This window comes from Ilyonectria robusta (genome assembly GCF_021365365.1).
Source record: "Ilyonectria robusta strain PMI_751 chromosome Unknown BGZ61scaffold_2, whole genome shotgun sequence".
Lineage (NCBI taxonomy): Eukaryota > Fungi > Ascomycota > Sordariomycetes > Hypocreales > Nectriaceae > Ilyonectria > Ilyonectria robusta.
This window is the reverse complement of record NW_025764436.1, coordinates 402,304-416,902: the sequence shown is the minus strand read 5'-3', so window position 1 is coordinate 416,902 and position 14,599 is coordinate 402,304. Positions and strand designations below refer to the sequence as shown.

Sequence of the window (14,599 nt, the reverse complement as noted above, 5' to 3'; positions counted from 1 at the left end):
ACAATGAAGGCTGGCACTGATTTGGAATGCAACAACACGTCAGGGGCCGAATTTCTTCTCTCTGCTGGGGAGCAAGGGCTAGCCTCGCAGGGAGACGGTAACAAAGCACTTACCCGTCGTATGACAGCCTTGGTGATGGTCGGAATGTTCGATCCCGCTCAAAGACAAGAACTTTGGGAAATTGGCTGGGACGCAGTGAACACCGAAGCTGCTCAGCAGCCAGCTTACAAGGCGGCCTTCAGTGGTTCAGTTCTCATCCAGAACGATGGCATACTTCCGCTTTCATTGGGCTCTTCTGGGTCGTATGCATTTATCGGCCCCTTCATCGAGGCTGGTGAGCAAATGCATGGCATCTACTCCGGCCCAGTACCTTATTTAATCTCGCCTGTTGAGGCTGCCAAGGTTTTGGGCTTCAATGTGACCTACTACAAGGGATCTAGCATTGACGAGACGGACGGCTTATTTGAGAGCGCTATTGAAGCAGCCAAGGGGGCTGACCATGTCATTTTCCTGGGAGGCCTCAACCATTCAGAGGCTAAGTGAGCAGGCCGAACTTCGCGGTGCATCAGACAACACGGAAGAGCTTGTGGCCAAGGTCGACACCGATAGCGTCACTGGGTCACTCACATGGCAGACCATCCTTCAGCAACCTTTTACAAATTTGCAAGTCGAGGCCACAAACACTGGCGAAGTTGCATCCGATTACGTTGCGCTTCTGTTCCGGAAGAACAATGCTGGCCCTGAACCCCGACCCTTCAAGACTACGTCGGCATACACAAGAATCAAGGACATTCAAGCAGGAGACACAGCTTCTGATGAGCTTTAAATCACTCTGGAGCGGCATGTTCGGATTGGTGAGAATGGCAACAGAGCTTTGTACCTCGAAGACTACAAGTTTTTTGTTGATTTGGATGCGAAGTCTTCGTTGAGCTTCACACTCAAAGGTGCTCCAGTCTTGATCGAGGAGTTTCCACAGCCAGGAAATTAGCTACATTAATTGCCTGTACTAATACTTCAACCCTGCATCGTACGGTACTTTTTGTTCCCAAGGCAAATGGCCATAGGGGCGAGCCTGGTACCGATGCGGCCTTCAGTATACTACGGTTGTGCGACTTCAATGTGGAACTCAAAACTCAGGGAGGCTCTCTCACCGCTGAAAGAAAATTCACGCAAATAGTCACGAAATATGCCGTCACACACTAATTCCCCATTGTGGGACATTTATTGCGAAGGCTCCGTCTTTTCTTGACCAGTGCATCGGTACAAGGAAGGGTCTGGTGTGTTACTCCAGAGCTAACCGCTCCTTCAAGGTGGGTAATCACGCGCAATACGACGAGGAAAGCCTCTGAAGCTCCGAACTGTATCAAAATCACCATCATTACCTCTTTCCGCGTATGACCAATGTTTTTAAAGCTAGAATGAACCAAACTGGCGGTCGTGCGCTCATAAGGCGGCCATGTTGCCTCCAAAGTGGGCGAAACCTCGGTTGCGGTCCCGACGCCGTCGATCTGACATGCAGCGTTTCGGCCACGATTCACGGGGCTGCGCCACACGGCAGAGAGAATGCTCCGAGAAAAGCCAAGGAGCTTTGGTCGCAAGGCTGGGGTTTTAAGACCCGACTACTCCGCTAGCGGTTCGTTTTGAGACTGGGTCGCTAGGCGGCGTTGTTTCCAGAGAGTTTGGGTGTGTTGGAGATGCGCGGAACGGTTGCATGGAGGGGACAAGAGGCTGTTGGAAGTGGTTTCAATTATTCTTTCAATTACCGCCACTGTCTTGTGTGGTATCTAAATTCTAGAGGCTCTGGGGCAAGGGACTAAGCTCGGCACGATGCGTGTATTTGATGGGACGTTCTGTGACCCGTTGCTGGAGCACCGCCAAGGCGTATCAGGACATGAGACGACTCTCGACACCACCACCACCACCACCACCTCAATGTACCTCTGCAGGTCTCAAAGACATCCCGCTACCGTCCTTGCCTCCCATCTTCCGGTGGTGCACATCCATCCCCTGCACCATCCCAAGCGAGCCCCTCTCCCCTCCATCGGGGAGCCCGTCGTCATGCAAACTTGCATGGGATTCTTTCTGGTGGAAAGGGTAGTAAAACAAAAACAATGAACTACTGTTCGTATAGGGGATATCTTTCGTAAAAACAACGCCGATGCTCGCTCAAGGTCGTGATAGAGTAGTGGTGGTCGAGGTGGGAGAGGATGAGCGTAGTAGGTGGAATCTCTAGTGCATCCGTGCCTCTGGATCGTAATTTTTTTTATTTTCTTTCTTTTCTTGATGGTTGTGAATACAGTTCTCTCTCGCACTCGTCTGATCCTCCACGGATGAGATGAGGCGGAAAGAAGAATTTAGCAGACACGGCCTTGCATATCCGACTATGCACGGCTGCCGCCGCCAGCACGTCCACGTTGGGGTAGAGTCCAAGGCGTTGCGCAGATGATCTAATAGGCTTGTTAGAATCGCTTCACGTTTGATCAATGGGGACAAATAGCTTACCTCGCCTTCACTGTATCCCCAAAAGTAGACAATCATGCCGATAAGATAGTATAGGGCCGCATTAGTGCCCTGGTAGATGAGAGCGGCTGATAGCGCCGTGAGAGGCAGGATGGCGAGGCGGAATTCGAGGGAGCGGTGGATAGAGGTTCCAGAAACGAAGCTGAGCGGCCACTCGAGGCCGAACATTACGAGACCGAAAACAAGATTTACTACTTGTAATATCGGTATGGGCTTCACGGCTCCGTCTAGTGATTTGGTGAAGATGTCCCAGAAGATCTTGGGCCAGACGAAGCACTCGATGGCAGCAAAGACCTGGTCTATGAGGGGTTAGTCAATGAATCTCTCGCGAGAAGACGTCGTGCGCGCTGTGGTGACTTACAAGCTGCAGCGCTCAGGATAATGAGACGAGCCCAGTGGTTCTTAATAAGCTTGCCCATTGTGTCTTTGTTGGTGCGGGATGTCGATTAAGTGTGGTTTGGTGAATGTTCCTTGCGGATGCGTAATACCGGTCCTTCTCTTGCAGAGTCGTCGGTCTATCGAGATCTCGTCGAAATTATGGTACACGTCGGATCTGTCAAAGAAGCCGTCGGGATTGGAACACAAGTAGCCGGACCTGCGGTGGTATCGTCGAAGAGAGAGTGAAGGGTATTAAACAAGGTAATTGCTGAACCGAGCGGACAATGAATGAAGAAGGTGGGTCAAGAACGTCGGACCAGCAGACGATGATGGACAGTGAGGATTGAGGGCGGAAAGGGCCGATGTATATCGACGAGCGGATGGGCGGAGAGTGGAATTGGGGGGAACCCCGGAGGGTAGATCGGGCTTGGTGTATCAGATTGGTGAAGCCGGCAGTGTCGCGGAAGACGATTCGGGCGTCCAAGCTCTGACAATCTGGTCTATGATGGCAGCGGGCATGCAGGCATTGGCACGTTTCCACTACGAGACGGAAGAGCGCACAGCCGGACGAGATGGTGTTGTAGGTGGCGTTGGTGGCGAGGCAAATGTGAGTTCGTGCAGCTGTTGTTGTCGCAAGAATCAGGCAAAGGCGACGATCATACACGAGGGCGTTCGGAAAGACGGGATCTGAAGCATCGGGAGGGGGACAGCGACAGGCCGGGGCGGATGGCGGCAAGGCGAGTTTTAAGAACGGAAGCCCGGGTCTGAGTGTTTCTGTTCTGGGTTTCTATGTGAAGGGGGGGGGGTAGTAAAGCGGGCAATGCGACGCAACGCAGCAGTGCAAAGCCACGGCGGCCAAGCTTCCAAAGACCCGCCATGAAGCGCCCAGGGAGCCACGCCGGCGCAAATGCAGACCGGTGAGAGGTTGCGCTGCTGCAGACCGGGTCCCGTACAGCACGATCTCTGCTGGGACATGGGCAATTGGGGGGGGTGGTGATGGGGCGAGAATTGCCCGTCTTGGAGGCCAACGGCGGCGGGATGGCGGGGAGAGGGCGACTCGGAGGCTCTCACGCTACTGCCAGCGAGTTGCGAGTTGCAGGCCCCGTCACACACGGTAACGCCATGATCCCAGCAGGCCAGCGGCGACAAGCAGCGGCCGCCACTCCCATTGGGCGTCTGGCTCAACCGCCTCAACACCATCGTGGTGCGGGGGCTGGTGATTGGCGATGGCCTCGGCGGTTACACGTCGGCGCCCGGCCAATCACCGGGCTTGCCGCTCCGGACCTGGAGCCAGCAGGGGCTGTCCCCCCCCCCCCCCCCGGACGCCTGCAGGCCCGGCACGAGGCTAATTGTGAATTGTGCTCGCCATGACGCTTCTGGGCGGGGAGTGGTTGAGCGGGCAGATTCCTGTACACCAGGCACGCCGTATACCGCTGGAGAGGCGGCATGCCATGTGCCTTGAGATGCCAGGAAATGCTAGGAAATGCTAGTAAATGCCATGGGTCGCCGTGGGTCGTGGGTCGACAGAGATGCCAAGCTACGTCTTGTTTCCCACCGCCCGCCCAATGCCCATCCCATCCCATCACACACCCCCTCTCCTCTCCCCTCACTCACATCCAGCCTCGGATCATTCATCGTCAGTTCTCTCTTCAACGGGCGCTTCAATGCTTCAATGTTGGTTCCTGGTTTCAACAACCGCGCTTGTCTGCTTCTCCCTCTTCTCTCTCCTCACCACCACATCTGACACGCCTCGGGCCACGGCAAAGGTCTCGTGTGGCCGTGCTGAGGCAGACGTTGTTTTGCTGTCGTCCCTGTATCGGGCTGGCACACTTGACGTTGCGCTCTTGAGAGAGAGGGGGGGGATGGTCTAGAATATCCCTGTCTTTTCTGTATCACCCTGTCTTTTCCGTATTCCCTGTCTTTTCTTCTCTTCCCTGTCTTCCCGCCTCCACTCCACTCCGCTCCATGATTCTTGCAGACCGCATTGCAGTCAGTGTTCTTTTTTTATCCACCTGCCGCCGCCACCCTTGTCCCTGGCTGCCACCATGACGCTTCTTTCTCCTCTTCTTCCTCCGCCAAATGCCCTCATCGTGCCCTCCCTCAGCGCCCAACAGCCCAGCCCGCTTCGCATGTTGGTCGACCCTTCTGTCTCTTGAAACCCGACAATGTGGTCGCCCTGAGTTCAGCCCTAAGCGCCTGCGAGATCCTTCATTCCGCGTTTCCAACAGTAGCATTGTGGCGGTGTTGAATGTCACTTGTGGGTGTTGAATGACACTCGGTGCATTCATCATGAGTCCTCCTATTTCGGAACACCCTTCATCCTCTGCATCTCCCGCCCGGATCCGACAGCTGCCGACCCAAGCGTCCTCACCAGATAGCTCATGGCCCTGGCTCTTCTTCACTGGTCGGCCGTGGGGGGTGACCTCTGCTCCCAAGCCGCTAACCATCTCCAAGCCCATCGCCCGCGCGACGTCGTTGAGGCCCGGATATTAAGCATTGCATTGCATCAGCGAATGAAGGTGAGCGAATGAAGGTCGGCGCAGAATGTGATTTGCCCCCAAACTCGTGCAAGCGAGCCCTCGACTCGTTCGATAGTGCGTGACCGGATCTGGTCGCTCTTCTTGGCCAACATTGCTGGCGGCTGTCTTACTTACACGCGGACACACACACGCACATATTCTGGCCATACCCCCCCATCTTAGTATCAATAGTACAGATGAGTCCGATTCTTCGGCGGTTGCATACCGTTGCTGATTGGCTCCATCTGCGGTTACATCCCAGCCATTCCAACCCATCACTGTGCGTTGGCCTGCCGAGGCCATGGCAATGCAATACGGGCCCATCCAAGACCCCAGAATCAGCGCATCTGGTGCGTTTATCCCGATCAGGATGTCGTTAATGAGTCGCAACATCTTTCTGTGAGCGCACATGCGTTCAGTCAAGACGCAGGTGCCATCGCCAGCTTCCACTCGCTCACCTCCATGATCCATCTCCAAAGGCCCAGAAACCAATGCCCCACCACGCACGCTCCGTACCTTGCCTGGTCGCGGGGTTTTTATGTCCAATGTGACCCGCATCCTTGGATGAGTGATCGCCTTCGTGCATACCCATCAGCTCTGTCTGGGAATTTTATCAGTTGATACCCAGAGTCGGTGAACGTAATCTGCTGTGTTTAGCTCCGCCGTACCCATTTGGGAAGCTTTTGGCTTACACCATCTGCCCACTCAGCCCACTACTACCCTGCGTCACCTCTAAGCTAACATGTAATCAATATCACAATCTCCGTGACATTGAAGTTTAGCTGTGAATGGAGTTGCAACCGCCGGTGATTCAATTAGCTATCTGTGTCACCGCAGATGAAGTCCTTCGTGAGAGCCCCGGCGCCTGTCTAAAGACCTGGTTGGCCGAGTTTCCAACACTGAAGGTGATGCTCCAAGCTCAGCATATTGACAGAGTGTCCTCAAGACAACCTTCCCCTGAGCGATGACAAGTCAAACCACACTATTCTACTTCCCCCCTCCCATTGGTGACTCTGTCCGCATCATTGCATCTTGGGTGTGATTTGGGGTAGCTCGGCAGTTCCGAGGCTGCTGGATACACTCATGAATGGTGTTGGTTGCATCCCAGAGCGACACCGCCACAACGCTCAAAGGAATCCCAGTTCTTCCGTCTAAGGAACCCGCTTTTCCCAGCCACAGTTAGACGTGCAACACACGTGCGTGACAAGCCACGCCCAGCCTCGGCCAGTTGGTCGTCTCTCCTCAAGCAACTCACCGCCAGCCAAGATCGCCTATGAGGCTAGCTATGAGCCTCTGAACGAGGAACCCACAACCCAGGCTAAGATGGCGGACATGCCTATACTCCCTGTTCTATCTCCAGAACTACTTGCTCTGGTCTTCGCCCAGTTTTGCCTTCATTGCTCCGGAGAGTACGACCAACCATCCGGAATCTACACATTGCAGCAACTTTATCACCAACGACACCCCAATGATGGACGACATCAGAGTCAGGATCCGTCCGGGCACTCTCTAGGCCGCCATACCCTTTTCTCATTGTGTCTAGTTTCCAGGAAGTTCCGGGACCTTGCCCAACCTATCCTGTACCACGATTTCAGCTTAGGCCATGGCAACTCTTGGCAATACGAACGTTACACCTGGGACCGTCGATTAATTTCTTTTTTGCGGACTACCACACAGCGACCTGACCTCGGCGGCCTGGTTAAGACTGTATCCATCCACCCTTTTCTATTAGATGCTATTAGCATCGACGATGCCCGAGCTTGTCTAATGCAAGCCGCGGATGCTCGGGGAATCAACCTCCCTGAAGCCTGGAGACAACGAGCAGTAACCACTCCGAGTGATGAGAGAAAACGCTGGCCACTCCACTTCACTTCGTTTCTCAACTGTTTCTGGGAACGCAACGGCGACGACGAGGTTCAGCGAAGGTGGAATAGAGCCCTCACTACTACCTCGGGCTTTAGGACAGTGGCTGCCGAGCTCGTTCCTATGCTGATTGCCCAGCTCCCGAATTTGGAGTACTTCAACCTCCAACCCGGCGACGTGTGGCCCAAAATGAGAATTGTCGACTCTGCCTTCACAGCCCTCAACTTATCTACCTTGCATCTTAAGACTCTTACTATAGATGGGCTGAATTCGCCACTGTTGAAGCTGTCACCGGGTCTAGAGACACTCAACCTTCATTTGTGCTACCCCTCGAATGCTGAATCGACGCCAACACTGCCAGCTTTAACGACTCTCCGCATCACGCAGTCCCAAATAACCGAATATCACCTCCGAATCCTGCTATCCTCCTGCACTCGTCGTCTTCGCACCTTTGTGCATGAAGCTTTCGCTGATATTGGGGTTTACAACTCACCTGTCGCTATAATGCCTGCTTATAACCAATTTGTGCCATGCGAAGCCATGAAGCATCTTGAATACTACAACCATGGGGAGACTCTGAAGTCCCTGCATCTCGATCACCGCCAGCAACATATTGTCGCCAGCGCCGACGCCGACAAGCCTGCTTTCAGTCTCAAAGGGTTCGAAGCACTTAAACATTTGTTCATCAGCTCTAATGTGATCTACAATGGCAGTGAGTTGGAGCTCGATGACCCCATGTCCCTGGTCAAACGCATTCCCAGGTCAATCAGGTCACTACGCATATCACATCACGTCGAGACCGACGGGTCCCAACTCAAGAATGGGTTGATTAACCTCGCGGATTTGAAGCGGCGTCAACCGACAGAGTTTCCCAACCTTGAGCTAATTCGTTGCGATACGGAACTCGAATTCGACGATACACTTGAAAAGCTGTTTGCGTCAGTTGGGGTAGACTTTGGATACGATACCTGGTCCTTGAGTGAGGAGAGACCCTATTTGCCCTCTAAATCACCCGCTGCCGACGAGTGAGAACTGGACACAGATGATGAGTATGGTCTTGAGCATGCTCAAACTCATCTGGCAGCATTCATGAACGGCCTAGTAAGCGAGTACAGTGATATTTCACAGGCGAACAGAGTCTTGTTGTCCTCGAATGATTGCTCCTCTCTCAGTGTACTGGCAGATTTCACAGTGAATAGCTATTATCAATGGAATAGTTTCTGTAAAGAATATGGTATCTCTCTATTTGCTGTGCCTGGCGACTTGCCTAACAATGGCTACAGGCGGGGTGGGAAGATTCCCAAATGCCCTCTTTCCTATGCCGTACCTGGAGTGTGGTGGTGTCTAAGTGAAGAGCTGTGCTACTGTACAGGGCCGAAAGCCAATTAAACGTAGATAATGATAAGGTCCTCGAGCATATCCAACATAACCCGGCACTTCACCGTGCTCCCAGTGGACAAACCGGGCTTTGCAAAGTGTGCGGTGCCTGTCATCAAGGTGGATGTCCTCCGTCTACTGCCCAAATAATTTATCCGATTGGAAACCTCATGACTCGCTCATGAATATTCCTCTCATGAGATCTGCAGACCTGGGATCACTGGCTGCTTCGTTTTGGGATCCTTCAATGCCCGCAATACCTCCTCCAAGCTGTCGAACCGCTGTCGCTGTTTCTCCTCGGCAGCTTCCAGCTCCTCCTCTTTCCTCTTAAGCTCTTCGAACCTCTGATCGAGCTCTTCAAAGCGTTCCTTGGTCGTATCCGGCTTCTGTGTCGATTTCCAATACTCATACACGATCAAGGCACCAGCCACAGACAGAATGAACGTGTCACCAATGACATCGGCAAAGAGATCGACGGCCTTGGCCTCCGGGAGAGGTCGGAATTTGCGTCGCCACACGTTCTGGAAAGGCACCTGCTTCTTTGCTGCATCGGGGCCAACCTTCTCCTTGCGCTCCTCCTCCCGCTTCAGCTGTTCCTCCGTCAGGACGGTGGGTGCTTCGGCGCGCTCCTTGGCACGTCTCTCCGCATCAGGGTTCCGTAATAGGGCGACCGACATCTTCATGTTCAATTGGTGTATAGACTGGCCATATCGGGCCGCAAACGCTCGAAACCGGGGGTGGTCGTGGGCCTGAGCCTTTATTTGATTCTTTGCGGAATTGTCAGCAACGCGATCACCAGAGACGTCGAACTAGAGAGTGGCCATACCGCGCCATATTTGGAAACGTGCCGCACAAACAGTGCGGCAAGCTTGAAGAGGGGAAGAGGGACCATGGTGACGGATGGACGGTTGGAAGTCTTGGCTCTTGTGTCCCAGCGCCTGGGCACCAGTCTTCGCGTGGTGGGGTTGTTTTCGAGGACGTCCACCGATTGAGATTGAGGAAGCAGGCGAGACCGGCCAAGTTCGCGCCGTATACGAGGACGGGAGGAAGGGTCAGAAGTTGTTCAGGCTGGTAGCCTTGGATCTCACCAAGTGCTAGATCATTGGGTTGGAACGAGAGAGCATTCGCCGTGACTCTTTCAGATGCCAGCCTAGCTGCCGCCTGTGCCGGATGCCGCGATGTTCCGCTCTGGACGTGTTCGTGGTGGCCCGTGCGCATACGTCATCCTCTTGTCAACTCGCTGCTCTCAGGTCAGACATCTGGTATAACGCGAATTGGATGTTTTCGATGCTGCAATTACTTCGTACCCTTTGAGAGAAGTCAGTAAAGGTATTTTTTGAAGTTCTCAGAAGTCACTGGATTTAATTGTTCGCAAGGTGTGGGACAATATTGATTGTCGTAGTCGAAATCAACCGTCACTTATAAACTGCATGGCCGTTATGGCCGTTAAACTACAGCGGAAGCGGAAATGATCTGACTCTTTTGATTCAAAGGTTAATCTTGCATGAGACAAATTTGCGGAAGATACACAAAAGCAGAATCAATAGAGTCGTGCCAAAGACACAGGTACCAAAGCAAGGTGAATCAATGTCATGGTGATGCTGTAGTATTGGACTGGAAGCTGACCAATGGATGAAATAAAGATGAAATTCGAATGCTCAGCAATGATTATCTGGATAAAGCAACCACCCCTCATGAATCCGTCGCAGAGAGTCAATATTTGGCGATGAGCTCCAAATGTGATTAGATCTCAACCAGGAACACACAGTCACACGCTCGCTCAGGGTTCAACAGATATGAAACCGTTCACGGGTTGAACAATTGCGCTGGCCAATAGCACGCAAGAAAAAGTGACAGCGAGAAACGATCTCCAACGTCGCGCTCACACACACATCAATGCACATTGTTTGAAAACCAATCGACCAAAAAGCGCCTGTCTCATTGCCAACGCGCATTCTCGGACAATCCCAGTGAATTTAAGATGGGTTATCGGGAATCAGAGGGATTCATAGGGCAGCTCGGCGTGATGTGGGGCGTGTTGACAGTGGGCTACAGCGGTGTGTTCAGTAACGCGGCCGGGGTTCTATTGGCTGCAAAACGGTTGCCAGCAGCAACGCCTGCAGGAAAGTACACAAACCAACACACACGAGCCACTCCCAGTCGCAGCGGAGAGCAATGGCCTAACAAACCTGCCTTCTCTCTCACCCTTGTGTGGCTCGCCCAGCGACTTCTCTCCAGCACTTACTAACCCCGTCTATCCGTCGCAGTGGCATCCAGCTTGGCTCCAGCATTGCTTAATGCCCTCCTGTCTCCCTTGCGGCTTGGCGACACTCTCATCCCTCGTGCATGTTGTTTTTTCAGAGCTCGTAAGTCCCGGTTTCCCCCTGCAACCTCCTCAACCTCCCGAAACCCTCACCAGAAACATCAAACTCGACCTGTCACGCGCCGCGCTCTCGACACCGACAGAACCTCACTCACACCCTGCAATAGGCCGACCTTTGCGACTCCTGGCAGCCGTTGCTAACCCTCGCGATTCGCCATCCCCACCCTTCGGTGTTGATTCGCACAACGACTCTCCCAGCGTTCGAACCGGGTCATTGAAGCCATCCAGCAACCATGGCCCACAGGCTGGCGCCCAGAGGCGGCGTTGACTTGGAGGCTTTGTCCCCTAGGGATGCCAATGCCCAGCGAGCGCCCAAAACCACCGACATTAAGACGAAGACCGCCGCGCAACTGAGGGCGGCCAAGGACAAGGAGCACCCTCCTCCGCCTCCGCCTGAGGTCATCGAGCCCCCCAGCTCTGATCACCCCGATGGCGCTGTATATCAGATCGGAAAGTTGCTGGGCAAGGGCGGCTTCGCTATCTGCTACAACGGCCAGCTTCTTCCTTCCAAACAGAGATATGCCCTGAAGATCGTCAAGAGCCACATGCCGCCCAAGATGGAACAGAAGGTAGGTCGCAAAATCCATTTGATCATCAGAGTAGCCCTAACGTCGTCAAGTTTCAAACCGAGCTTCAAATCCACTCCAAGATGAAGCATAAGAGTATCGTGCAATTTTTCAGAGCCTTCTCATTCGAAAAGTCCACGTACCTGGTTCTCGAGCTCTGCCCTAACGGTTCCCTCATGGATATGGTGAAGCGCAGGAAAGGCGTGACAGAGCCCGAGATCCGCTTCTACTCTGTCCAGATTGCTGGCGCTATCAAATACATGCACAGCAAGGGGATTATCCACCGCGACCTGAAAATGGGAAACATCTTTCTCGACTCCCAGATGAACGCCAAAATTGGCGACTTTGGTCTTGCCGCCTTGTTGGTGACTGGTAGGGACATGCACACCATTCGCCGAACCACCCTCTGTGGAACTCCTAATTACATCGCTCCCGAGATTCTGGAAAAGGGAAGAAAGGGCCACGACCACATGGTCGATATCTGGAGCTTGGGCATCATCATGTAAGCCTCTTGGAACTGGATCCGTGTTTATACGGCTAACTGACTTTATTAGGTACGCCATGTTCACTTCGAAACCTCCTTTCCAGTCTTCCACAACCGACGAAATTTATCGCCGAGCCAGGGAGAGAGATTATGAGTGGCCTACCATGGAGAATTCACAGAGATATATCAGCCAGGATGCTAAGGAGCTGGTTGCCACGATGCTCCAGGATGCTGATCAACGCCCCGACCCCGATCTGATCCTCCAGCACCCATTCTTCACCACGGGATATATGCCCGATGAGGCGGAAATGAGCCCTCGCCTGCGAGAGATCCCCCCCGAGCGACAGGAATTTTATGTGACCAGGATGAATAGCTCATTGCAGGCGCAGTCGCTCAGGAACCTGAAGGACATGTGCCGGGAATGTTGCGTTGGACCCTGGAGTGGAGGCCAGGTCATCCACACACAGATTTGGAAGGAAATGGCGGCTGAAGAAAAGGCCGGCCTAACCCCCATGATCCCTCTTGAGGAAAACCTTGTCTATCGGCCTTTTGAGGATTGGTTGAAGGAGCAGCAGCAAATGAAGGCCAGGTACGCGGCCTCCATCTCCTCGCAAGCGGGCGGTTCCTCGGATCAATCCTCAGCCAGCCAAAGAGCCCCAGCTGGATTCCTCCGACAGCCGCCTCAGAGTTTCGCCGCCCAGCAAAGAGCTCAAGGCCGCCCAGCTACCGTCTTGGCCTCGCGACCCAAGCCTGCTGCCGATCCTGTACTCTCGGCATCCCAGAGCGTCAGGATGAGGACACGAAGGGAACTGCCACAGGAGGCTCCTCAAAAAGAACCCACCCAGTCAACTTACAGGAGCATGCGAACTTCAGCACGAGCGAATGTTCCATCCTCGAGATCGGCAATGGTTGCCCCCGAGAGACAAGTCTCGGTCCCACCTGAAAGGGTAGCGACTGTAAAGCCGCAAAGGCCGGACTCTATGCCACCCGCGACTCTCTTCAGCCCCTCGGAGCGGCAGAAGGACATTTCTGGAACACAGCCTGATGTGATTCTGGATCGATTGCGCCGACTCCAGGCAGAACTGGAGCGGGCTCTGAACTCTCGAACGATGGCCATCATCTCCTCGAAGTCTGTGGCGCCACCTCATCCTCACGTTGTAGTCAAGTGGGTTGACTATACCAACAAGTTTGGCCTTGGTTACATCTTGAACGACGGCAGTGTGGGCTGCATTCTCCGAGATATTCCAACGACGGACGGCAGCAAAACAGTGCTGCTCCCCCCTGCCGGTGTATTCATCCGCGGAGCTGAGAGACATATCTTGAGGCGTCAAGATGAATCCTACTCTGATAGGAGCCAACCACTCCCGATGACTGAACCTATTAAGTTCTTTGAAAACAACGGTGAGACGGGTCTCTCGGAGGTTATGGTCTCTCCTGAACATTTCCGGGTGGCGGTGAATGAGGATGGCACCGCGGGCAAGATGCAGCCTGGCAGGGACATCTTCCAGCACCGGAAGAGGGAGAGAATCATTCTTTGGAAGAAATTCGCCAACTACATGATTGCTTACGGGAGGGACGATTTCGTGCCGATTGAAGAGACCGACGCGATTGGTGCCATGTCCCCAGGGCGGAAGGGCACCGTGGCCGAACTTGTGACTTTCTACCAACGATTTGGAGACGTCGGATGCTGGGTCTTCTGTGATGGTCACCTTCAAGTACGTTAATTGAATCACACTCGATAATCGAAAAGACACTAACAGAATACAGTTCAACTTCCCGGATCATACCAAGATCGTCATCGATTCGACAGGTACCTGGTGTCACTTCTGGCACCTCCCACAGGATGCTGCTGAGAGACTTGCTGCGACTGGCACAATTGGAGCCGCTGCCTTGGACGATCGTGCGATGCTCTCGTACCCTCTACAGACTCTGTTGAACTTCCAGTCTAAGCCAACGGCGGCTCGTCCAAGCCGCACAAGCACCACGAGGAGGAGGCCAGATATTGACCCGGAACTACAGGGCATCCCTGCCGCGAACGACTTCCGCCGGAAAATCTCCTTCGTCAAGGACGTGGTCAAGGAATGGGTGACAAATGGCGGTATGGGCAACAGTGATATGAGCCGGGAGGGCCGTCTTCGATGGGGCGGTTTCCGAGAGACCATTGGCGCGAACGCTCCCCAGAAGCACGTCTGGGTAACGGTTGGATCCCGATGGGGCGATCAGCGACTGTCCACGTACGTCGACCCACGTAGGCCGTGGGAGCTGGGCGAGGACGTCGATCCTGCGAAGCGATGAAGCTCGCGGGCTTTTCTAGATGAGAGCGAGGCGTTGTTTTATTCATTTGTTCTTCTTGCACGGCCCAATGAGCAAGGGTGCACTTCCATCTAGACAGTGGATTTGCCGCAGCCAGCCGGTATTGCTGGAATATTCTGCACGGCGCAATGAGGGTTATAGGGGCTTGGGCTACTTACTTTTTATGTTGTTGGTCTTTGGCGAGACCGTAATGATT

The 14,599-nt window shown here is 53.7% G+C and overlaps 6 protein-coding genes across 6 annotated transcripts; 3 read left to right on the top strand and 3 right to left on the bottom strand.

Moving 5' to 3' along the window:
- Window positions 1-3: 3 nt before the first annotated feature.
- On the top strand, window positions 4-826 carry BGZ61DRAFT_526576 (uncharacterized protein; the record flags this gene model as incomplete). Its single annotated transcript, XM_046252978.1, has 2 exons — window positions 4-501; window positions 548-826. 2 exons carry the CDS (start codon window positions 4-6, stop codon window positions 824-826), a joined length of 777 nt encoding a protein of 258 aa, XP_046110294.1.
- A 1,422-nt stretch (window positions 827-2,248) lies between these two features.
- Window positions 2,249-3,246, bottom strand: BGZ61DRAFT_80474 (uncharacterized protein). Its single transcript, XM_046257109.1, has 3 exons — window positions 2,882-3,246; window positions 2,503-2,819; window positions 2,249-2,447 (listed from the first exon to the last, which is right to left on the bottom strand). The coding sequence occupies exons 1-3, from the start codon at window positions 2,937-2,939 to the stop codon at window positions 2,382-2,384; spliced, it is 441 nt and encodes a 146-aa protein (XP_046110293.1). The 5' UTR covers window positions 2,940-3,246; the 3' UTR covers window positions 2,249-2,381.
- A 1,534-nt stretch (window positions 3,247-4,780) lies between these two features.
- On the bottom strand, window positions 4,781-5,594 carry BGZ61DRAFT_440376 (uncharacterized protein). The gene has a single exon (XM_046244476.1). The coding sequence runs from the start codon at window positions 5,355-5,357 to the stop codon at window positions 4,791-4,793; it is 567 nt and encodes a 188-aa protein (XP_046110292.1). The 5' UTR covers window positions 5,358-5,594; the 3' UTR covers window positions 4,781-4,790.
- A 1,050-nt stretch (window positions 5,595-6,644) lies between these two features.
- On the top strand, window positions 6,645-8,510 carry BGZ61DRAFT_440374 (uncharacterized protein). The gene has a single exon (XM_046244475.1). It carries the CDS (start codon window positions 6,741-6,743, stop codon window positions 8,307-8,309), a length of 1,569 nt encoding a protein of 522 aa, XP_046110291.1. The 5' UTR covers window positions 6,645-6,740; the 3' UTR covers window positions 8,310-8,510.
- A 341-nt stretch (window positions 8,511-8,851) lies between these two features.
- BGZ61DRAFT_526573 (OPA3 domain protein) lies at window positions 8,852-9,549 on the bottom strand (the record flags this gene model as incomplete). Its single annotated transcript, XM_046252977.1, has 2 exons — window positions 8,852-9,424; window positions 9,484-9,549. 2 exons carry the CDS (start codon window positions 9,547-9,549, stop codon window positions 8,852-8,854), a joined length of 639 nt encoding a protein of 212 aa, XP_046110290.1.
- Window positions 9,550-11,273: 1,724 nt separating this feature from the next.
- Window positions 11,274-14,385, top strand: BGZ61DRAFT_339400 (kinase-like domain-containing protein; the record flags this gene model as incomplete). The annotated part of the gene is made up of 4 exons (XM_046239225.1): window positions 11,274-11,609; window positions 11,660-12,108; window positions 12,161-13,805; window positions 13,858-14,385. The coding sequence occupies 4 exons, from the start codon at window positions 11,274-11,276 to the stop codon at window positions 14,383-14,385; spliced, it is 2,958 nt and encodes a 985-aa protein (XP_046110289.1).
- Window positions 14,386-14,599: the final 214 nt, after the last annotated feature.